Here is a 25086-nt window from a genome sequence, read left to right on the forward strand (position 1 = left end):
TGTTCTCCATATCATGTAATGAAAATGTCGGAGAGAGCAGTGCCTGAGAAAATTATCTCTCGACCGCTGCTGAAATAAGTTCACGGCAACATGTAACCAAAGGTGTCGTGCTTTTATTTTTAAAAGCAACAAAGGAGGCAATGAATCAAAATCTGTTGCGCGGGCTGTGACGTATGCTTGCATGAGGCAGACCCGATTGAGGGTAGTTTAAGAAAATCAGTTTAGGAGCTTTTCTGTGGCCATTGCGTGTTCACACTAGCCATGTTTCCATCAGTGGGATTGTTGTTGGAATCATAAGCTCCATTTATTCCACTCCAACCAAAAGAGCTTGCACCAGGTAATCCTCCGAATACGCCATTGTATCCGGCATTTGAGCCGACGTTGAATGTATTGCCAGGTCTTCCTCCAAATCTGGTATCGTAGCTGCCACTAGCGCTGCCAGTCTGGCCACTTTCAGTGTAACGACTAGGCACTCCCCTGAAACCTAGTTGCGGTGCTAAACTTGTGTAATCGTTGATTCCTCGGTCCCCAGATTGTAGGCCTCCTGAGATGAGACCATATGAGCTGCCTTCATTGCCTCGTTCAAGTTGATTCGGGTACTCTGCAAAGCGGCCACCCCTTCCCTGCCATGTAGATGGTTGGGCTGAATAACTCTCGCTTGAACCTCCCAAACCTCTTGAGTCGGCTAATCCTCCGCTCCCAGAACCGGCCATTGCGTTGAATGGACTTCCTTCTCTTCGATCACCAAGATTTCTAAAATGGGCTGGAAATGCCGTAACCGGTACCACCATTAGCGGCGTCGCTGAAGTGTCCGCCACCTCCTTCACCGCTCCTACTGGGAATTCCACCTTGTGCATCCCTTAAGGTTTGGCTAGAGAACCAGACTGGGCGGTTTTGAGGACCCTGGTCATCAGTTGATCCGTAGAAGCCACTACTATCTCCAGAGTTTAGCCTCCCGAGCCTCACCAAAAGAGGACCGCCTACAACACTAAAGCCACCTTGTCCCGGCAGGCCTTCACGGCCATTAAATGTGTACGTGGAGCCATAGTCACTGCCTTCGCCGAAGCGGCGTCCTGACCCCCAACGGGGTTCACCGCGCCCCCACTGTTGGTCTGCACCCAAATCACCACCTTGCCCCTCTTCAGTTCCCTCGCCCACTGAGTTCTGTCTTGCCGCTGCGAGCAGTATTTTCCTTAGTAGGGTGCGGAGCAGCGCACGTTGTGCCCTTCGCCGCTGGCTTATGGACTGATCGTCTGAAGAATAATCCCCACCTTGCCTTCCCCATCTTTCTCCGTCTTCGTCTGATCCGCTACCATATTGTGACCGTGGACGTTTGCGAATCAGGATCAATATGACTCTGCGGCGTGTATGGCGTTTGCTACCTCCATACTGGTCAGCATCGCTTCCTCCGTAGTTTTCACCACCATCCGTTCGGCCCATATTTTCGCTTAGAAATCCACCAGATGCAGCGCCGTAGCCACTTCCGCCGTATGATGCACTGCCGCCACTCTCATTGTCAAGTGTGTTTGCACTGCGGATGACATATTGCACAGGCACACCTGCAAATCCACCCTGATCTCGAAAGTCGGGGGTTCCGCCTACCCTGTAGCTGAATTCTCCTGAAAGAGAAGTGCTTATATGTGAATAAAACATGACTGGAAACAGACTGTCAAGCTCTACAGTAATGTTGCTTTAGAGGATAGGGAAAAAATCGGTGGTGATTTAGCGGTAAATGCATTAGCATTACGTGGCACCTCATTGAGGTCACGGATACAGGATTTAAGGCAAGTTCACCACACTGCAAAATGTTGGTCAGGAGCTCAATCGACACACGTCCTGCCTCTACGAGGAGCATAGTGCAACTGACTGACGGAGGACCACCGTCAGTTGCGCTATATGCGCGGTGATAAGTATTAGGTTTTACGGTTTTTTAATAGCCTGGGGTAGATGGTAGCCTGGGTAGATAGCAAAATTCTTGTCGGTGAGCTGGATTATCTGATGAGGTGGACATTACTAGCCCGAGAAATCGAAACACACATTTAAGTAATTACCAGACATGAATTAATTACTTTTTTTCATTTTTTACATTAAGACACATATTGCAATTAAGAAAATTGTAACCAGTGAGACTGCAGGACTCACTGGCTACAATCCACCTGAAAGGAACCTCCAGGATGATACCGGTTTCGATATAATGTCCCAAAGTGTGGGACAATATGCAGGGGGTTCCAGTTACTTTTGTGCTTCAGTGCTATAAAGAACGTTTTGATATGAAAGTTCTTGGAAGAACAATGCAGTTTTATGGTGTGTTTGATGACGCACATCTTCAACGTGCTGTCATTCTGGAAATTTATTCCATATGGACACGCCCAGCAAGACCACCAATTACAATTCGTAAATTGTAATATGTGCCGTAAAGGAAATAATTAAGAAGTTATTAGTGACATTGTCTAATTACTCTAATACGAGTTCTGAATTTCTCTGCAAGTTATGTCCGCCTCTCTGAATAATTCAGCTCGAGGGCAAGAATTATGTTATGTACAACAGGCGATTATTAGGAATTCCATAATACTTAAAAAGGATCGCCCCCATATATATATATGTATATAAATATATATATATAAACATACTTACACACCCTTCTAAGCTCTCTCATCATTTCGCTACCTCTATTACATAACCGGCTCCCCATACGTTACGCACAAACTTTTTCCTACTTTAACACTCCTCAAAAACGTAATTATGTGACGCAGTTATCAAGAGCTTGCCCCTGGGGAAACAAAGCGCGAACGACACAACACAGAGATAGAGGAAAAGTGCGAGCGCTGCCTACCTGCGGCATGATTTGAGACGCAGAGAATATAGTTTCTTGAAACAGAACTTTCCTGTTTGGATAAGCAACCATGTTGTTGATAATGCAGGGCTTAATCTGTCGCATCACTATCTACTTTATACCCCTTTATAGCAAGGTGGTGCAGATTTATGGGGGTGTGTGCAGGCTACTTTAACGACCTCGGTACGTCGTAAAGTTGTTTCTCACTCTCTCTCTCTCTCTGCACATGCGCATGCGTGTACCATTACTCTTATAATAATTTTTTTCAAAGAATCACGTTGTCGAAAGCGCTCGTCTTGTCAGTTCCTGTTTCTCTGTGTCGTGTCGTTTGCTGTTTTTTACCTTGTGACACTTATACCAACTCGCCAAGATTTTACTCCTACCACAAACGTGCTTTTGGGTTCTGTCAGGTTGTCGGGCGTTTCCAAAATAGTTCAGAACGATTCCAGTACTTCATATCGTCTCTGTAAACCACATTTTTTTCCCTAAATACTGCCCATGCATATTCACTAGCTGTTATCATGCAAGATAATATATTACTTTACTACCAAAGTGAAAAATATCTGCCAAGAAAAGAAAGCGTTGTTCATTGCGCTAATGAGTTGTATATTTCTGACATTTTGACTTTACCTTTATTCTGCAGTACTATGGCAGCATTTTTTGGGGGAAACATGAACTCTTTGTTATTTATTCATCCATCCTCGATAATAGCTAGGTTCGGCTACTGGTATGTCAGACCAGAGTGCAGCGGTTGTTTTGCAACAAACAATGCTTGCTTTGAAAATGTCAGCACTATGTGACCAGAATTGAATAATCTCTTTTCATAGTGCAAATATTTGTCCTCCGTTCACCATACAGAAGAATGCAGACAAGCTTACTGCTTAAACAGCTTTGCGGGCTTGTGCCGGCGGCGTTGGCTCAGTGACTACGGTGTTATGCTGCTGAGCGCGAGATCATGTATCCAATCGCCAAACGCGGCTGCCTCATTCCTATGGAAGCGGATTGCAAAAATGCTTGCGTACCTAATTTTACGCGCTCGATCGATAACCCCAGGTGGTCTAAAATTATTAGGCGATATGTACTACGGCGTCCCTCATAGCCACTTTATTTATTTGCAATTTTTTTAGTTTAAACCATATAATTTCAACTTTGTACATTTGTGAAAATGAATACCTTGATTATTATCTGTTAGTAAAATGTGCGTTGTTCGTCATTCTGTGGTATGCGTGCCAAAATCAGTTATGATTATGAGGCACACCGTAGTGGAGGTTTCTGGATTAATTTCGACTTCCTGGGGCTCTTTAACGTGCGTTACAATGCAAGCACACGGGCGTTTTATGCGTTGTTCCAACAGTGCGCAAATGAAAGTGCCGTAGGCGGACGTTCTAAAATGCTGAAATAATTACGTCTTTCAGGCCACGTCTACGCTGAAGGGATATTTGGCATTTAAAATTTCATTGTGACATCTTCGACATCTTTGACATCTTTGACTTAAGATGTTGAAGATATCCCCACATCAATTAGTATCATATGTTAGCTAAAGCCTCAGTACACGGTCATGCACGTTTAAGGTGTAACTTGCGTTTAGTACGCTGTCATTAAATTATTAATAGCCCGCTGCCAGTAAATTAGCGTCGTAGAAAGAAGGCACATGAGAGATGGGCAGACACTTTGATGTAAATGTGTTGCGTATTCCAAAACACGCGCACCCTCTGTCGTTGTGCGCCGAAATGCGAACGGGCTGACAGTTAAGGGCTTGAAACTTGTAGTAGATTCAGCTGGTCGAAATTCAGTGCTCCGAACCCATTTGGCGGGTCCTGTCAGGGCGCCGTGCTGTTGCTTAGAGTGCTCGAAGGCGCTCCCACTTCCGACCTGGGAGTGCGACCAACACTTGGCAGAGTTCCGGTCATGTGCTTTCTGCATCGTTGTTGGCTTGACGTCAGCCTCGGCGGCATGCCAAGGCATGGGCGCGCCTTGTTTAATTACAAGAGAAGACGGGCTGGCTTGTTTCCTCAGCGGGCCTGCGATTTCTCTGATGAGTGGCAGTATATTCGTCTTGGTAGCGCTTTTTCTGGCTCAGATTAAAAGCGGTCTCCATATCGTTACAGCTTGAAACAGAGCGCGATAGCGACCAGCCGAATCTATCATAGCTTTTTTTCCATCTTTTTCTCTAGTTCATTAGATGTGAAGACGACTGTTGTCGTCAACAACGTTACTGCATCATCGTCAGGCAGCATCCTCATCGCCACCTTCACCATCTGTTAAGATCTTCAAGGACAGCTACACACACATTACACCACGAAGACACTACTGTAAGCTACTAGGAGGAGATAGGGGTGAGGGGCCACGCGGTCGCAGGGGGGGTCGAGGGGGACGCCTAACAAAGCAGTCCGATTAAGGGTTTACCATTGCGCCCCGTGTCGCCAACCCGACAATGGCCACTCCACTCTCCCCCGGCGCTTCTGGTGCCGGTATCGCGCTTTCTTGCTTTATTTTAGAGCGCAGCTCTTAAGCGCCCGTTCCTGCGGCGGGTGTCGTCGGCGTCGACGGCGTAACTAAGGGAACGAGCACAGTGAAAGATGAAAGTGAATGCGGAGCGCAGCGGAGGATAAAACACGCAAGGAGGAAAACGGAGAGGAGGGTGCAGCGCAACCAAGAGGCGGAAAGTGGAGGAGGGTATGGCGAAAGGGTGAGAAAGAAAGCGGAGTACCGGCGGTGACCAGTCATGCGGCCATCGTGGAAACAAAGCGCTGGCGTGGGCTTCGGACCGACTTCCCATGCGCTACTTCGCCTGCGGCGCCACCCCGGCTAGAGAATGCGCTTTCTTTCCGAATAATAGGCGACGCAACAGGTGGAAATACTTCGTCTGCCGCTGCTGCTAAACGAGCTGCCCAAGCAGAGGCTCAGCGCTGCCGCTGAGAGCACCCTGTCGTTGAGAATCAAATTTTTTTTGCCATAATACATGTATATCACAAATTACACACGCCTAAACAGCTGCACTCGAAATTCGCTTTAGGGAGCATCGTAACGGTTGTTGAATTTTTTACTTCTCTATTCCCGTTATCCTTTCCTCACTCTGGTCCTTTACTGCGCAATATATCAGTCTTGAAGCGGATCTAAAAGAGTGAAGTTTGTTCCTTCGTGGCTCCTGCTCGCGTGACCTACGACGCCCTGCTTAGTTAACGCGCAGCGATCAGTCAGCAGTGGTCTAGCGATAGTATTTATATTCAACGCAAGTACGGCGCGAGTACTTACGCGGAAGCTATTGAAGCTAATTATCAAACTAACCCGCGGTTGTAGCTCAATTACTACGGCGTTTTAAATGTGAGCACGAGATCACGGGTAAATCCAGCCCGCAGTGGCCGCATTTTCATGAGGATGGAATGCAAAGAGCTTGTGTACGTTGCTTTGGGTGCACGTTACTGAACTCCGGATGATATGAATGTCTGATAACGATATCGTGGTTTCGGACGTAAAACTTCGGAGTTCAATCTTTAAATAATTATCTATGTAAGCGAATAGTCATCTGACTCCACTAAATTACGTGCAACCTTGTGGATCACTGAAATGCACTTGACTACCCAGCATAAGGGCATAACTAATACTTTAAGAATGTATTACTGAATAAAGCTTGATGTAGTGCTGCCTCCTGGTTCTGGCCGAGTGGCAAGCATTTATGTTTTTTTATGTTGAACCTTCTCTTTGGCTGTGCTCTAGATGTCATCAAAACGCAGAAACTTCCATTACACTGATTCAGTCTTTTTTTTCTAGCTACTGCGGGAACCACTGAATACTTCTCTTTCTGTCTAGTTCTAAGCCAACACTGATAGTGTCGGAAACCGGACGTGTGAAAGGACGCTACCGTCATCCTTATACTCGGTGAAGCACCCGGCATGCGCCGACCAATCAGAGAGCACGTCGAGCGAACGAGGCCTCCTCGCAACCCCTCGTGATGCTAGGCGGTCATTTGTCGAATTTAACCTCAATGCGCCAGCTTACCACAATGGGCAGCATTAAAAATGGTATTTCAAAAGGCCGCCTTAATATTAAGAGCTATCAGTAAGTAAGTTCGAGAGGGTACGTTCCTCTAATATCATCGTAATTACGGAACTTATTCGTAGCTTTCACGCTGTGTTACAGCAGTGTATTGATCCTATCAAAAACATTGCTATAACGCAGCAAAGACGTAACAACTAAGTACCGTAAATACGCCTGTTAACAAGAGGGTGTTCTCTCATGACGCTACTAACTTGTTGAAATTCGGGCGCCTTTCTAAAATATATTTTTTGGGGAATGCTGTACCTTGAGTTACGCTGGTGCAGTGGAGTTATGTTGGGCAAATAGCCGAAGAATCAATGTCTAAAATTCACGGAAATGCAAGCCACCCGGCTCAAAAATCGGGTTTTCAGAGTAACGAGCCCATTCGGCCGAATGCTGAAAAACGGACTTGGCTCCCGAAGAAAGCTATTAGCTTTAAAGTATCGCGTAATCTGGGAGTCAGGCATACAGGCACAGTGTGGCATTTATAATACACGGCATTTCCACAAACGTGCAAGAACCTAAATTTGGAAGGAATAGGCCAGCTATTCAAATGAACCCGTATTTCAGTTTTTAAACATAAGTGTGAGGTTTGAAATGATAAAGCAATCCAACGACCGCTTTACAGAGCCCTTGAACCTACAACGCAACAGTGGCTGTTTCGACAAAAATATGAGCGAAATGTAGCAAAAAAATATCTTACACAACGAATACCCTCAGTTTTACATTGCAGAATTCTGTTCATTTGAATAGAGGTTTTTAGCGAAATTTACATGTGAAAAGGCTGTGACTGCGCACTTTCAAGGAATAAAAACGTCAGTACTTCTAGATTACGCATTTGTACAATATTGTGGCTGCCTTGGACAGAACATTTATATGAAGAAATGGACAGGTATTTTTAAGTACCAGAAAGCTTGCAGATAAGATCATGCACAGGGCCATTAAGAAATAACTCATAGATATAAATATTAACGGAGAGTGCTCCAGCATCATGCAGAATTCATCCATGAAGATGGCATGTGAGGCTCATCAATGGTACAGGTGATATTCAATAGAATAATTCAGGACATGATGAATGAAGTTTTAGGTTAGCTTTGAAGTTTGATGTGGCGAGAACGTTAACTAAATAGCCAGGCGAGAAAGACAGTGTTTGCAGTTGGATATCATAGGGGAATGGGATCATGCAAAGGAGCCTGCGGAAGAAACAAAATGGATTAGAGTGTATATGACATGCATGGACATTTATCGGTATCTCTTTATCAATATTCCTGTAACGAATGCTGCATAATCAGTGCATACTGTCTCATTGAACTTCTACGAAATCAAAACTTGGTCCGAAAGATCGCCAATACGACAAAACGAGCGATGGACCGGTTAGTAGAGTTACGTTAGGCACCTGCACTTTTTTCCCTGGTTGCCTGAAATAAAATTCAACTTAAACTTAAACTGCAACTTTAATTCTGTTATATTCGCTTTAGCAGCACTGCTGGCACATGAGCTCACATTGCACAATTTTCGCAATTTTTGCTTCAACCTTAAAATGCAAAAAAGTAATTAACAATGTAGTGGGCTAGATGGAGGGGATGTTTTCAAATGCCAAAGCACACTTTGGTGTACTGGCAGGACATTGTTGGTCTCGTCTTGGTATCTCGCAGCGTATCTACTTATTAGCCTGACCCATTGCAGCTGTATTTGTACTGATTTATTGTTCCCTTACGCAGAACAGGCACTACCTTGAGTTTTAAAATGCCGCTTTTTCGGGGGATGGAGTGCCTCTAGCTCGAGCAATGCAGCGGCACTGGTGGGCTAAGATTTCGTTTTCTTCGTCCTATGATGATGAGGGAGGTTGCGTTGAATGGATGATGGCAACTTTGACCGTCATCGTTGTCAGCGTAACGGAGGGGAACGGACCGACAGGTGGTAGGGAACAGCAGAGTAAGTTTCGCAGATTTAACTGCTACTAGAAGAAAGTGCAATTCATGAAATAGCTAATACTTCATTAAAAAACTTCTGACTGACATAGTGTGCTTGATGGTTACCTTTGAAGTCGTCATTTTCGGTTTCACATTCGCAGCTTCTGCACTCCATTTTAACGATGACGTGGACAGCACGTTTCCATATTGTAGACATTTATGGATCACGGGCTCTGTTTCTGACAGTTGTTGGCGGAGCATTGACACTTCTGGTTTTCTAGCATGCATATAATAAATTTAAGTGTTCTTGACAGGTATTAAGGTCATAGAATGCTGTAAAACATGAAATAACATTTAATAATCACTGGGCGAAAATGTAAACATTATGGCTCCTTCCCTTGCAGCTAGCATCAGTCTCAGGTCTCTTGAAAAGAAAGAAAAAAGCTTGTCCAATTTTTCGGAGGCCTTATAAAACTATGGTTAGAAGTAAGAGGCAGTGTGATTTGAAGTTGGAAAAATACAAAGTATTTAGCCCTGGTGGAAGTGTTGCTCATATCTTTAATTAAGTTTTTATCCCAGATACGGATTGTACTACCTAACTCGAAAAACCACCCTGCCAGTTTTTCATTTTTCAATTGAGCTAAATGGTCGTTTCAGCTTTCTATTGCTCCCGAGACCACCGGGAATGCTGTATCTTTTTGTAAATAAGTAGAACGCGTGCACATAGCATATTCTATAAGTTAATAATTGTCATGTGCTGATCGCTGCTCAGATTTGTAACCGAATATATACCAGCTGTAAAAGCTCAAATGTAAATTCGAAGCTTACCTATAAGGCCGACCAGCAGAGCGGCGAGGCGGAGCGACTTCATTGTACTGCTGTTTAACTGCACAACTTGCTCAGAAGGGGTCTCCGGTTTTATATGCTTTTTATACCGATTTATCACACGAGGGGTCTTGCATACCTGTATAAAATCCTTTATACGAGGCCATTATTTCGAGCGCTGCCTTCTTCATGTGCTATTGTACGCTGTCACCTTCAAGCTGCGAAATCGAAAGGCAAAAAAATACTGTTCCGAATATAGCCAGCGAATGCATTTGCTGTTCATACGAACTCTGCCGCTGGTATTCTGTTAAGCACAGGTTTATTGTAGTGTCGGTTGGAGTAGAGACCTTAATTTCGTCGTCACTTTATCAATTTGTCGATTTTTGAGTTCGCACCGCAGCATCTTTATGTAGAAAAATAATTTGCTATACCTACGACAAACTTCGTTTCATGCTGTTTGGAGGTAAATTAAGGAATTCATTTAAAAAAAAACTGCAGACAGCCAGGAATCATTTTACGTTATAGCGCCCCTAGTGTACATTACATGCGCTCGAACTCGGCCGGCAGGTGTAACGAGCGCTGTTTGAGATGCGCGGCCTGCGACGTTGCGGCATATGTTCTGCAACACGCTCGTCGCTCTATACCGGCGTTAGCATTGTGCCGAACGTGCTGTTTGCTGCTTGGAAGATTCGCAGGTTCTTCAAGCAGATGCGCAAGAAATGTTCCATACGCGAAGAGGCATTAAGTAAAAGCCACTAGGCATTGTGCTCGCACACCGCACGTATGTTGCATGTCCTGCATGACGCTTCGTACAGCACGCGTCTGTTGCTCAATAAAAGGCCTAAGCTAATTTTCGTTGCGCCGTAGCATTTCAGCGTTCTAGAGAAGCATTGAGACGTTCACCCCAGTGGTACTGGAGTAGTTGCAGTTCAAAAGAAGAACGAGGACGTTTTTTGCTTTGTTTTTTTAAATTCAAGATTACTGCCGTTTCTAAAGCGTATCCAAGAGGGAGGAGCTCGTAATATCCGTTTATAACAACTGAATTAGGGAGCACAGAGTGGAAGTTTTTTGCGTAGCTCTGACTGTACCAAACCTGGCAAAGGCAACTGACAAAGATCGGCTACTTCCAAGCTAATAACAGCTTTTTGCTGTAAAATAAGAGAATGGTATAATTCACGGTGCTCTGCGTATCAAAGTGGATCAGTGGACAACCAGGTACAACTTAGCGTTGACGCGACGTGTAATGTTGACCGCGTTGAGCTTTTTAACGTCTGCTCAATCCAAAATCAATTTTATTTTAGCGTCAAGTATTTATTATGGCAGGCGTAAAAGAAAATCCAGGAATTAAGCTTCCAGAAGGCTTATACATCGATACATACCAAGCACTGGCAGAAACATATAGGGCAAGCAATTGAAGTAATGGTGCAAGTAAATACGCAAAATTTGAATATTTGAATAAAGCAAATATCTACATAAAAATAAATATTCTAAAAAGTATACCAGCATAACGAGTTGGACATTGAATTCATAAAACAGAATATGCAGAATATACGTGCCGAAAAAAATGACGAAATCATTACCGCAAGCTTTTGTTGTGCTAATTATGTGTAAAAACTCGGAAAAAATCCGAAGGTGCCATCTCATGGGGAATGTCGACGTTATTGCGCTCAGGAAGCAAGCAATGTAGTGATACACAGTATTCCTTCCGCCAAAACGCGGCACTCACTAGGCTTGTACTACTGCCGAGCTCACCTATCGTCGCGCTTAGTTGATTATAACAATTATGTATATTGGCATAACATTTGAAACTGGGCGGAGACAAATAATCACCAAGCCTGCTTGATTTATTCACGTTTTACTACGTCTGTCGCCACCTAGCATTTTGCCTATCTAATCTCGATCCTAATTTTTGTATTGAAAGCCTCTATCACTACATTGTACCGTCACCTACACTTGCAATGGCTCTGGTTCTATCAAGCTTTTCTCTTTTATTCACCATTACTTTAAATGTATTTTACTTATCTCGACGTCTGACTAGTTAATGCTTCCATCTTCCTTCAATCCCAACACTTCCTGAAGGTGGACACTCCCTACGGGTGTCGCTGGGTGAATATCTCGGCGTGCCATTACGATGGGCACAGTTTCTTTTTTTTCATAGGGGACGTACATGGCTCATCCTGTGGCGCACATTTCCTCCGTTATATTTTTGTCCTCAGGAAGACAGCTCAGCTCTCAAATAGCAAGGGACTGCTCCTTGTGTCACCATACCGATTTTCCCTGCTGGTTACCTTATTACCGTTTTACCGCGAAGCTGTATATGGCTAGCCGATTCATCCGTCCGTCGCCAATACGCAGAAACTATCATCATCAGGGATGGCTCGAGCATCACCGTCTTCTTCCACAGCTGCCTAGTTGGCGGCCCTCGGCTCAACCGCGCGAACGCGCTCGTGCCACTGCTCCCGCGTTCGTCGTCATCGTCATGTTTCACAGCTGGCTCTGTTGTAGCTCATCCTTCCAGCGTAGAATTTCACTTTTCTGTCGTCGTAAGGCGAAGGCCACGATTACGTGACGGACGGATATCATTTTGAAGCAATTTAATTTTGAAGAATCGCAAGCAGCAATGCCACAACGGTGGACTGCGGGCATACCGTCAGTGACGTCGTTTTCTCCTTCGCAGCCGAACGTGTGCGTAACCTCATTAAGAAGCACAAAGACGTAACCAATAGTTAAGAAAGACTTTAATGCAGCGTCGGGATTAACCCAGTGATAAACACTGGGCTCGCACGTTTCAGCTTCGCTGAATAAACATCTTTACGGAGTGCTTGGGCGGTGATTTTTTTTTAAATTACCTTCGCAAATGCTGAGCTGTCTAGTGGTTCCACCAAGAAATCCGCGCGTGGGCCACCGAGCTGCCACAGCGGTGCGTGCGAACGCCGAGAAACGCGCCACGTGTGAGCCGCATAGTGCCACCGTACTTCTCTCTCGCGCTTTGGTCATGTGATATCTTTTTCAGATCCCCTTTGAATGGGGTGGTTTAAGATAGCCACCAGGCCTGGATTAGGCAATCGGACATTTATTGCACGCATACCTGTCAAGCATTTTGTCTATCTCTCATCTACCTTTTCTATGTTCCCGAAAACCTCTATATATGCATTGGAGAGTTGCCTATGCCTGTAACGGATTTGGTGCTATCAACGCTTTTTCCTGCTGACCAGTTAATTCTTCCCTTTTGTCATGCTGCACCATCAATCGGCCCCACCGCGAAAACACGGGCTTGACCTCTGAGATGCGAGAACCGGTACGTTTCCCTGTTTATTAATATCTTTATTTCACCCAAGTATAGCACATATTCCATTGCATTCGTGCATATTTTCTCTTAAACAGAGCCGCATAAAGAGTCACCCAAGTTTACCATCTAGTGGCGCCACAGCGAAATCCGCGCGTGGGCCACCGAATTGAGACAGCCGGAGAGTTTTCTTCGTTTTTTTCACTTATGAGTGGGACACATCTAGTGGCACAAGCGTACCGCCATTAGCCAGAACGATTGAAGGCCGGAAGCGGAAACACGTCGACCCTTCTTCTGTTGTAAAGAAACAAGGCACGCAGGCATGACATCAAGGAGGTTTAAACCTCCTTGCATGCTACCGAGGCAGACATCACGCCAACAACGGAAGCGGCAGGAACCACGTGACAGGAGCTTTACCAGATCTTGGTTGCGCTCGCCGTTCGAAAGTGAGAACGCCTCCGAGCACTCTCAGCTGAAGCGTGGCGTTCAGAGAGAAGGCGTCGAATGGGTTCAGATCGCTTGATTTCGACCGGCAGAATGTATTTATATAGATACAGAAATGTGCATGAAGTATCGTAAGAATGGCCTTGGAATTATTATACGGCCAATTCTCGATTCCGCGCACGACGATCGTGGGCTGACATTGCATCAGCGATCTGTGGTGCCCAGCAGTAATACTCCACAGCTCCAAAATGCGACTTCAGCAAACTAAGCACGACGTTTTGCTTTTACTTTTCTTGATGTCGGTTAATTTATTCCGCTGTACTGGCGGTGAAGTCACTAGATGAGAAACGCCCAATGCATGGGGATGGAAATTACATCAGAACTTGAAAACCGGTGCTATATGGAAAGCGGAAGGAAGCGACTGATCTGTGGTCATATGCAACGGGCGAAAATGTTCAGAGAAGTTCAGAGCGTGTTCCTAGTGAAGTCATCATAGGTCCTGAAAGAGAAATAAGGGACTGGTTTGTTGACAACGTTCAGTCGGTATTTTGGGTGAATATAGTTTACTTTGAATTAAAAAAGATATCTTCCATATACATCTATACACTCATAAACAAGTACATCCCAACATTTTCGGCTTCAAAAGAAAAAAAAAAGTTGGCGGGCAGAACTGGCTGCCGTTGACAGTTGACAAGAACTTTATTGAAAGGTCCTGAGGAAAAAAGATTGGGGGAGCCGAAGGCACTCCAATCAAGTTGGTGGCTCCGCCCATGACGGAACCGGAAGCTGGTGGCTCTCGGCGACGTCGCGGGCCCTCTGGACGGCCTGTCGTTGATGCGTAAAGTCCACGCTTTGCAGTAGGGCGTCCCACTCGGACTTGTCGTGAAGACCAGAGCCCGCGTTGAACTGGTTGCAATTGTTTCTTTTTTTTTAACATGAAAGTGTTTTATGCCGGGGTCCACCAAGACTTCACTGACGTATTTCCGTCACGGAAATACGTCAGCTTACAATGTACACGAACATAATACAAAGAAAGAAACCAGAATAAAAAGTTCCACAAACATGCAAAATTTGGAAATCGAACCCACGACCTCTCGGTCCGCGACGATAGATCGCCGAGCGTTTAACCCATTGCGCCACAAACGCATTTGCAGAGAGCTACACAGACGCGCCTTATATATCTAACACTCCTCCGTGTACCCGCGCTCTTGCTCGGGGCGGTGCCGCCGCCTACGAGCAGAAAAGAGAAGTACTGCATTATGACACTAACGCGCACCGACAGTGAACGCTTCGGTGGTCTCAGCACTACGACGCCTCGATGCCAGCATTCGAAGGGACGCTGGCATCAAGAAGCACTACCAACGCCACCTAGGTGGCGTTCACCGTACTCAGCACAGCGGAGCGTGGCCTCCGCAATTAGCTCTGAAAATGTTTCTGAAGTTGATCGCGGAGGCTGCAATTACGACGCGCTGTACGCGCTGATTTGACTCGGTGACGATTCAGTTACGTGCTTTGTCTTGCGCGTTGTATTAGTGTGTCAGTTACGTGCTTCGTCTTTCGCGTTGTGCTAGCGTGTGCAGCGTAGTGCAGCTTCCATATGCATGACGGTTGCTCATGGTCATCGACGTTGGTAGTCGTGATGGAGGAGACGTGCCACCAGGCGTCAGCGTGGGTGCATCAACGCCTAAGGGCGCTTTAGCCACAAAACACCAATAGACATTATATATCAATGTGCAATAAACATTACACTACTTCTGTGAAGACACGTTTCACTTTCGTGTTCTATACCGATTCCTATATAAGAGGGATCAACCACATTTTTTTTTTTGAAGACAAATTTTCACTGTCCGAACATTATTTATCCAGGAAGTCGTACCGAAATATTTAGCTCTTCGTCTCTCGGGAACAAAGTACGTAAAGTGTTATCAAATCGACCAAAATCTACCGATGTTCTTTAAATGCCGAGCTTCGCTTCGCTCGCAATTATTCGAAGGTATTGTTTTCCACCCGTTTCTTCACACTATCAAGAATTGGAGGCATGTGCAGAGAGCTTTCGGCTTCGTGTACAACAGTCGTGGCTATGACTCATGCATGTAACTGATGTATTCCAGCGCGCCTCCTTTTTTAGTGAACCGGTGATATACTTACCTAGCAAGTTTACGGGTGCGCCCACATCTGTATTGTCATATGCCTTCCTTATCCTCGCTTATTGAAGATGTGTTTACAAAATGTATTGCGGCTGCATTGTATTGTGCACATGCGCGGTGCTTCTCAAGCCCATCGTAGGAGGAGCGCAGGGGAGCGCACAAACGCAAAGGAGAAAGCGGTATATGCCCATGAGACGAAAATATGAATCGGCTTTGGACCTCCGGAAACGGTGCAGCTGCGTTTAAAGGAATTTCGACAATACAGCACGAAAGGCATGCGGCTGATGCGCACGCACGAGGGTCGGTGTAGCATTGTAGGGTTAGCAACAGCATTAACCCGATGTTCGACAAATAGAAGATGCACGCACACTATAGGCTACTTGCGATTGCAGATTTTCTAACCCAGTGAGTACATGCGTGCTAAATAGCAACCGCAATATTACCATGAGATCAACTGAAAAATGACGCGCTTGAGCAACAGGTGCAGTGAATAAAGACGAATCTTCAACACACATAGAATGGCAGCGGCCCTAACCACGCAGATTTTACAAGTTACTTACAGCCACAATGATTCGCACTAGAGCCAACTGCAGTGCCCATTGCAACCCAATTTTTTCTGCGAAACCATTACATTCCCCAATACGCGAAATTTGGGCGGCTTAATCCCGACCCAAACGAAGCGATTTTTCTCGTGAAAAACTGGGAACGGCCACGCGCGGCGTCCGCCCGGCGGGTGGCGGCGGTTCGCCGTCGTTCAAGGCGGGCTAGATATGTTCGCAGGCGGTCAACTGCTCGCCGGAAGTACCGGAAGCGGGGAATGAAGGCTGTCAGCGCGGACCAATCAGGCCGCGGTCACGTCCGACTTGCTGCCGCCGCATTGTACTCGGCTAGGCAGCCAAAGTGCCTAAAGCGAACATGCCGACAAAAGCCGCACGCATCGCGTACAATGATCGACTTATCACAGCCGTCCAGGCGTGACCAGTATAGTTCAGTTGCAGAATAATGGTTCAATTGCAGAAACAAAAGCTATTTTGTAGCGATAGCTACATTACGCCAGGTTTTCCCCACATCGCTGTCGCCGCACTTTGAGCCGTGGCCGCACTGTGACGTCACACCACAGCCCTTGATTCTCCAGCAACTGGGCTCGTCTAAAATCCCTATATAGTAAAAGTACCACCATCTAGTCTTTCCTCCGCCGTCTCCTCTCCTAAAGCGCTCTTGTTTTTCTTCACGTTTTGCTTGCGAAAGCAAGTCGACTGTGGCGCCCCTAGAAAGTCATCGTTGAAGCCTTCAGGCCGGGCGCGCGCCAAGCGACTTTCAACATGTTTTGAGGCGGGAAAAAAGGTATATATATATATATATATATATATATATATATATATATATATATATATATATATATATAAAGAAGTGAAAGCGCGCTATCATCGCCCAATGGGAGATAAAGGAGAGAGAGAAGCGGCGTTGATCAAAGGATGGCGGTACTTTTCCTATATAGGGATTTTAGGCTCGTCGCGATCACCGCGCGGCCACCGCCCCTGCCGTTGGTAAAACCCCTTGGTCTTGAAAGTATAGAGTGGCTGACCAGATGGACTAGCACACGAGGAATAAGGATTATAAACAGGGATAAGGTGACTCATAAAGGCTGGCCAACGTTTCGATCGGAGGGCCTATCTTCGTCAGAGGTAGCCTCGTCATCCTCGGCGGGTTAGTTTTAACGGTTAGTGGACTGACGTCACGTCGATATCGGCTATGGCTGGCTGTAAAGGGAGAGACTGAAAAGAAAATGACCGCTGGCGCTTGACTGTATCGGCGCGGTTTCTAAGACGAGCGGGAGAGCGAGAAAGTGGCAAAAAACATATAAATTAAAATAAAATAAAAATAAAATAAAAAATAGCAATAAAAATATAAAATAAAGAAACAAAGAGGAATAAGAGGGGTTTGAGAGAGCGAGAGGCGAGTAAGCGTTCCGAGGTGTCGTGGGCGGCGTGCGTTTGGGGTCCCTGAAGAGCCGGTCAGCCGATCAGTGTGCAAGTAACAACAATACGAGTTGAAAGCATGAATTGAGTCATGTTTTCAGTCACGCTTTAAACTCGTATTGTTGTTACTTGCACACTGAGCGGCTGAGTAACAACAATACGAGTTTAAAGCGTGACTGAAAGCATGACTCAATTCATGCTTTCAACTCGTATTGTTGTTACTTGCACACTGATCGGCTGACCGGCTCTTGAGGGACCACAAACGCACGCCGCCCACGACACCTCGGAACGCTCACTCGCCTCTCGCTCTCCCAAACCACTCTTATTCCTCTTTTTTTCTTTATTTTATATTTTTATTGCTATCTTTTATTTTATTTTTTATTTTATTTTAATTTCTATGTTTTTTTGCCCCTTTCTCGCTCTCCCCCTCGTCTTAGAAACCGCGCCGATACAGTCAAGCGCCAGCGGTCATTTTCTTTTCAGTCTGTCCCTTTACAGCCAGCCACAGCGACATCGACATGACGTCACTCCACCAACTCTTTAAAACTAACTCGCCGGGGATGACGAGGCCGCCTTTGATTGAGATAGGTCCTCCTATCGAAACGTTGGCCAGCCTTTCTGAGGCACCTTATCCCCGTTTATAATCCTTATTCCTCGTGTCATGACGATAGTACGCTTCCGATAGAACGTCGTGACCATTTTTTTCTTTGAAGACGCTTCGATAAAAAAAAGCCGGAAGCGCTCCGAAAAATTGAGTACCAAGCAGTGGTTGAGCGGTTTGCCTCTCCGTGACTACTTGGGCTGTCCGTAACGCGGAGGTGTATTAAACGCATATAATGTAAGCAGCGTAGAATATACACGAGAATTTGTTTCATAATCGTGGCTCTTAAAAAGCTCAAAGAAGGTCCCCAAGGAGAAATGTGATGTGTTTTTTTAAATTGAATTCGCCGAAATGAGTGGGCCAAGAGCCTTTGTACCAATGCCACGGAGCAAAATACATGCTTTGTTTGCGAAAGAGCCAATATAGAACTTAAAGGGTGCCCTGAAACGGTTCGGACAAATTTTGTAGACGCGTAGGGTGCAGCTAAGTAAGACATTCGCGTCACAATTTAAGTGAAGCGTCTCATATTAAGAGATCTACGGTCGATTACAGGTTACCCTCCTCCCTAGCCATGCATTTCCTCCTCAACTCGCTCGCCCAGTGATCGGGGCTAAGCTCCGCCTGCGCTGGCTCTACGTCATGTTGTGCCGTACGTTGTCGTCTATTTCCGGTTGTCTTGGAGCCAGCGCGCGAAGGCTCGCCAACCTCTCCGCTAGCCGCCCGGCCGTCGATCCCCAGCGAGAGCGATCAAGCAGCGTGCAATGCGAGCGTTCTGTCGCAGCGCCGAGCGTGTCCGGTATTCCGGTAACCACAGGCGAACTGGGTGTTTTGACGGATAGCCAGAGGCGTAAACTAAAGCCCTTCCATACCGCTGTGATGAAGGAGCTTCGTATACGTACGTGAGCGGCCGGATCGGCACGCGCGGTCCAGCCATCTAGGTGGTGCAGAGCTTAACCAGCCAAAAACAGAGCTAATATTCCTGTAACCAAGTGTAAAATATTTTAAACATGACAATGTGTTCAAGATTATACTCCTGCCAAAATTTGAGCCAGCAGCAAAGTAGAAAAAGAAACTTGGTTACTGCTATATTAGCTGTGTGTTTGGTTGAGCTTTGTGCCGCCAGGTGGCTGCACCGTGCCAGCAGTTCACGCTCGCACCTCCGTTCATCACGTAAAACGTGGTAAAGCGGCCAGTACACTTGCGCTTGCGTTCACCTGAATACCGGACACGCTAAACTCTATTGTGGCAAACCTTCTGACGTGAAGCGACGGCCGCAAACGCATAGATGCTGGCGCCCTTTGGATTGGTTTGGATACCGATAGTCCGATGCGCTGCAGCTACTCCACTCGTCTGCTGTCTTGCAGCGGGGCACGATGTCGCAGCTTAGGCATGTGCCTCGATCGCTACGTTTGTAGCCCACAACGCAACAAGGGCGAACCATGGTGCTTGCGAAAAGAAAGAACAAGAGCAACACTGACCGCGCAGCTCTCGTCAACACGGAGCACGTTGTAACACAAGCAGACGACACTTGCTGTGGGCCGGAAGTGCTTTTTGTGTAGTGATACATGTACTTGTGCATTCTCTTTCTGTTACTTTCTTTTTATAGACCTTTTCACAAACCGACGTTTGAGCAGCGCCATTTGCCGACACGGGCGAGGTCTAGCGTCAGAACATGTTATGCCACCATTTTGGACTGTGCGCCTTGCGAGAGCAGGCCGGCCGCACTTCGGTTGTGTGATCTTCGCCGCGCATTATTTCGATTGTTTTCTTCCGTTTCGCTTGTCTTGTGCGGCTTGACTTGTTACATGTTTCACGTGTTCGCGTGAGCGCTCAGTGTGGTGTGCCATGGCAACAGCAAGCCCAGCCAGTGGATGTGGTGTTTCGTCGTCGGTAGCGGCGGTAGCCGCGCCTGCTTCGTCGAGACCTGGCGTGCTAATCAGCGGTATATTTCATTGTTATTTCTGGACACATGTGACCGTATCGTCGATTGAATCTGATCACCATTAGGTTTCGCGGTTGAGGGTTGCCTCATTTAGCGAAAGCAGGCGCGTACGTAGCTGTCGGGCAATGCTTAGAACCAGGCGCCGGCGGCCCGACGACGCGACGTGTCAGTGGTTGGTAGATATGCGGTGGTTACTCCATACGCTTCCGACGCAACTGAACAGCTCAATCATGCAAAATTTATTGGATCTGGTGCGGTGCAGTGTGCTTATAACCAAATGTCAAAGCATAAGCGTGGCGATCGAGCAGCGCGGTACCTGCAGCGAACGGACGCGCGACAGTGATCACAGATGCCAGCGCAACTGATACAGCCGAGGTGCTAGATTTTTATTTTTAGTATTTAGTAGTTAATTATTTATACATACTGTCAATCCCAATAGGGATTATAACATGACTTGTTATAAAGATATATTTTTTACCTATTTTTACGTTTGTTTACCTGGAATGGCTTTTCTTTCGAATGTCTCAATTTGGAACAAGCTTCGCTCACGGTGAACCTTAACGTAGATCGTGCGCGAAGTTTGTATTGAAGATATCGCGTACGGAAAGAATTGTTCATGTGCGCTATCTCTGAAGCGAAATACGCCAATAATATTGCAGCGTTAGGGCCATCTCTGCTCTTTCTCTAGTTTCTGTGCAATGTTCATAATAAAGTAATGTCAAGTTTTGACAATTGTCGAATAAATACATATGCGTATGACTGCAAACCACTACTGACCGTGAGTGAAAAGCGCTTAGTGGTCAGCGAAGCGGTCACTGCACGCACGTAAGTATTTCACTTGATCGACTGTGTGAATAATTTATTTTTTTCGTTACTGTTATTCTTGAAAGTATGATGCTATTGTCCGCGCGTACCCATGCGAATACCATTTTTTACGTTCTAACTTGCGCGGGCTCATTTAGCGCGTTTCTACTCCATGCACAGTTAGCGCATTACGGTTCCCGAACTCTAGCACTGGCGCTAGGCCGCGCTGATGAGGTTGACACGTTTGTTTTTGCATTCTCTTGCTGCCCAAGCACATAGACAACGCTCAAAGATGGGTGAGCTCGATGCAGCGCCACATTGTTGAAATTATTAACTTTATGGGCAGGGCTGCGCAGGGTGCGTGTGAACGCAGAGACAATGTTTTGGTGGACACAGGGTCTGCATACATCTTCCATAGGACACGATTTTTCCAGATCGTTGCGAAGTGTATTTACTGACTAGTTCTCTCGCAGAGTGCTTCAATTTGTGTTATACCGGTGTCACACGGCCATTTTGATAGCGATCGAGATCGATCTGGATCAGAATGTTCGACCGCGATTGGCTCCCTTCCGCAGATTGAGCAAAGAAGCCAATCGCGACCAAGAAATTCGACCCAGATCGGCCTCGATCACGATAAAAAGTGCGCCGTGTGGCCCCCGTATTTGGCAGTGGAATGAAGTTGCGTTTGAAAGAATAACAAATGTAGCCTCTGCCACTACATACGAGAAAATATTGCATCGAAGAGCTGACAATTCTCGCAACCTATTGGGACATGTGCCGAAAAAGGTTTACCAAAATGCGTTATTTTACTAATGTGTGCATTGGTTCACATTATACTGAAATGCCAAGTCCTCAGGTGATGCAGGAAACCGGCGAAACGTGAACGTATCACATCGGCAGTGGTCTCGCGGAGTGCTGTGTTGTGGACACACTATACTCCTCAAAATCGTTATTTTCCGCTGGTTGTTTGTGCACCCATAAACTGCACAGTGCTGGCCTGTAGCCTTTTGATGAGTATATATGCCATTATTTACGAGCGTAAGTCATTCATGACAAAAATAAACGGAGACATCGAAGGAAAGCTACCACTCCGCAATGCAAGCGCAAGGCAAGCTCACAGTCCAGACCGAACAGGCAACACTGACACATACTCTCCACGCCAGACCGTCGGAAGCCCCCTCGTGAAAACGTCTATGCACCAACTGGACCATCATAAAGGGCTTTTAAGGTAGCCCATTGTTTGTAAGGTGCACAGAGGGGGGCTAATAGAAATGGAGGTGCTATTGTTGGCGCTTGGGTTATTTCCCTGGAGCGGCTTATCATTCACTTGGTGTTGTACTCTTTTGTAGAACGGTTCAGAACCAATTATGCAGAGAAAATCTTGCAACACTGAATGATCATTTAAAACATGTACTCCTATCACCAAAACACACGTGAGACGACTGCTGTACGAACGTACAAACGAAAAAAAAAATGTAATAGAAAGCCCATCGGGTTTTCATCATATTATGTCTAATTTCGCGTAGTACGCTCATCTTAAAGGCCGCTTTGATGAATTTTAGGCTCGTTTTATTCTGAGTCTTCAATGTATAGTATACGTGGGACTTACTAATGCCATAAGAAATACAAGCGCGCTTACGCTTAGCTCACAGGTACTTCCCTGCACTGCTATACGTGTTAATGTCACAGCCACCGCGACTGCCAGGGCAACGAGTGCTACCATACAAGATTAACTCTTAACAGTTATGGTACAGGCAACATCGTTAGCGTCTATGACTTGATTCAGCTTCCTTTTCCCATTTTAATACATTATTTGTAGAGCGAATGCGTGGAAAGTGTGTAACGATTAAAATGTGAGCAAGAATAAATACGAAACCATTCGGATCGTGATGAATTAATGAAACTGCACGTCCAATGCAAAGCGCATCTTGAAAAGTAAGAGTCTTCCGTGGTCTCTAAGGTGCTGTTTAGAGCGCTCACAGGGTAACAAACCAAGGAAATTGGATATGTAACCGTTATGGTACCATTTTCTTTGTAATACTGTCCGATGCGTCAATGCAAGGCCTAGTCTCGGTTACTGTATAGCGCTCTAATGAAGGAGCATCATGGCACGTTTCCCGTATTTCGGTCACCATGATATAACGTTCAAGAGAGGTACACTGCTAACGAGAAACAACTGAATTGTTATTGTATCTAATTATCGTCACAATGGCAGTACGAAAAACAAGTCGTGTCACCGAATGAACGTGAGTGTTTTGGTCGTTGTAGATAATACTAAATCACCTCCCATAACTTTAAAGAGACAAACATGGTGAGAGCGCCAAAAATAATATTTGTGCATAAATCGTAGAAACATTCCTAAGCTACCTAAAAGTGAGTCATTGCTAATAAATGATTGGAGCGTTTTGAGCAGAAATTATATAGTCAGGCGATGCGTGACAATCATTGCATTGCGCAACGACTTCGGCTCCCCTTCAGCGGAATCATTTGGAATAGCCATAGTTTGCGCGTGTTTCACCTTCTGGACACAAAAAAATAACAAAAAACAACAATAAATCTTATCTCTTATACACGAACAGTAATTAATATACCAGAACACCAAATATAGAACTCGCGAATCAAACAGTAAGTACTATTTGATTCTTGAAATATTGATTAGCTTAACCTGTTCACTGAGGACCGCAATGTGTGGCATTCTATGATTTCGAAATGCTTTCGCAGATTTTGGCGTTACTTGGACAGGGAAGTCTACAAAGGCTGTCAGGTAGAATTGTTTATGCCTGAAAGCAGTACGATTCTTGCAATAACATTTAGCTTATGGGACTAGTAGTGAAAATTATGACGTGATTAGTAGATGCTTGAAAGGGGAAGTGGCAGCTGACAATTGTGTCTGGATTTGTGATATTCCTGAGAATGGATTTGATATGTGCTCTGTGATTTTTCATCCATTTGAAGGCTAGGCCGATGGCACTGTCTTTCAAGAAACGCAAAAGAGTTTAGTACATAACATTAGTATAGAGCACTAATGCAGACATTAAAAACTTGATTTCTAATTTTTGCCTCGGAAAGCTTACTAGAAAAACGAAAGCCAATATTCTTTTGTCATCTTGCATCTAGATTGCTCCGTCGACAGTTCACGCAACACAACAGATTTTGAAGATTGGTTGCTCGAGCCGTTTTTTGCAAAAAATTCTTCAAAGGTCGGTAGGCTGAATCTTCGGTTCTTTTGTGTGTAAGCAGGGGCGGTATTCTGTAAGAGTCTACGTAGTGGACTGTCCATTTCGGCTGTCGCTGATTGGCTGCTGCTTGACGTGCAGGAAGGAGACTGGCTAGCACTTCCGGCACATCAAGCAGGAGCCAATCAGTGACAGCCGAAATGGACAGTCCACTAATTGGACTCTTACAGAATACCGCCCCAGGATTTCTTATCACAAAGCTATTCCGGACCGAACATAACCGATTACTATGTTCACGCAGTGATAATCACTAAAGTACAGGCGCCACCAGTATCTCGTTTGTACGTTCTTTCTATCTTAGCTAGTCATCGCTTTAGGTAAGACTCAGCTATTTGGTGTTACAGTTGCGCATTCTTTTGAACTCATCTAACCCAATATGATGCTTTATTGTTCCTTTAAGGTCGTGAGTGGGGTGCTTGTCCTTGAAAAACAGGCTTGTGTGTTTAAGTTACTCAACCTCTTGAGATGCTGAGCATACGTGTCATGAATTACAGATATTACCGGACTGCTGTGCCAGACGGGAGCAGCCGAGTTCCTGTCCGTGCAGACACCCGACGCCTGCGACTTTTCATTGTGGAGTTTGCCACAAACCCGCGCGGCCCCACCCTGTCTACTCGTACATGGCCACGGTCGACATCACTTCCCGTGAGATTTGCTGGAAAGTTAGGTCTACCCGCTACTGCGACATCCACCTTTTATCGACAAAAACTTTTCAAAAGACCAGTAGTAAACAGAAATGTGCTGCTGTGTGCATGTTTCTGTAGTTCGTAGTGCAAGTTTTCAAGTTCCGTAGCGAGGTTGCAAGGCTAAAATATTTGTTAAATCTTTTTCACGAGGTGGTAGAATAATCTGAACCCCAAAGCAGAAAATTATCCACTCTCCAAGAGGGGCGGATAGAATAAGATCCAGACTCTCAACATATGGTGACCACCTTTCAACAAGCAGAATTACATCACGTGGGCGCCAAATATTTCAATCTGGCTTGAGCGTTTGTCCTGGTAATGATTAGCGTCTAAAGCTTGCGCTTCCTTCCTTGAT

The 25086-nt window shown here is 45.6% G+C and overlaps 2 protein-coding genes across 2 annotated transcripts in view; both read right to left on the bottom strand.

The window, feature by feature from the left end:
• Positions 1-25086, bottom strand: part of LOC119446090 (uncharacterized) — a 437832-nt gene that overhangs the window by 355008 nt on the left and 57738 nt on the right. The gene's annotated exons all lie outside the window — the stretch shown is intronic.
• LOC119446089 (keratin, type I cytoskeletal 9-like) lies at positions 94-9726 on the bottom strand. The gene is made up of 2 exons (XM_037710433.2): positions 9613-9726; positions 94-1619 (listed from the first exon to the last, which is right to left on the bottom strand). Exons 1-2 carry the CDS (start codon positions 9653-9655, stop codon positions 754-756), a joined length of 909 nt encoding a protein of 302 aa, XP_037566361.1. The 5' UTR covers positions 9656-9726; the 3' UTR covers positions 94-753.

This window comes from Dermacentor silvarum, chromosome 3 (genome assembly GCF_013339745.2).
Source record: "Dermacentor silvarum isolate Dsil-2018 chromosome 3, BIME_Dsil_1.4, whole genome shotgun sequence".
In the NCBI taxonomy this organism is placed as follows: Eukaryota; Metazoa; Arthropoda; class Arachnida; order Ixodida; family Ixodidae; genus Dermacentor; species Dermacentor silvarum.

What these genes read in the sequence shown, in the direction of transcription:
- LOC119446089 (XM_037710433.2), bottom strand. Translation starts at nt 9,655, where the DNA reads ATGAAGTCGCTCCGCCTCGCCGCTCTGCTGGTCGGCCTTATAG. An exon ending in TCTGCTGGTCGGCCTTATAG is followed by an intron (nt 1,620 to 9,612) that starts GTAAGCTTCGAA and finishes CTTCTCTTTCAG; the next exon opens with GAGAATTCAGCTACAGGGTA.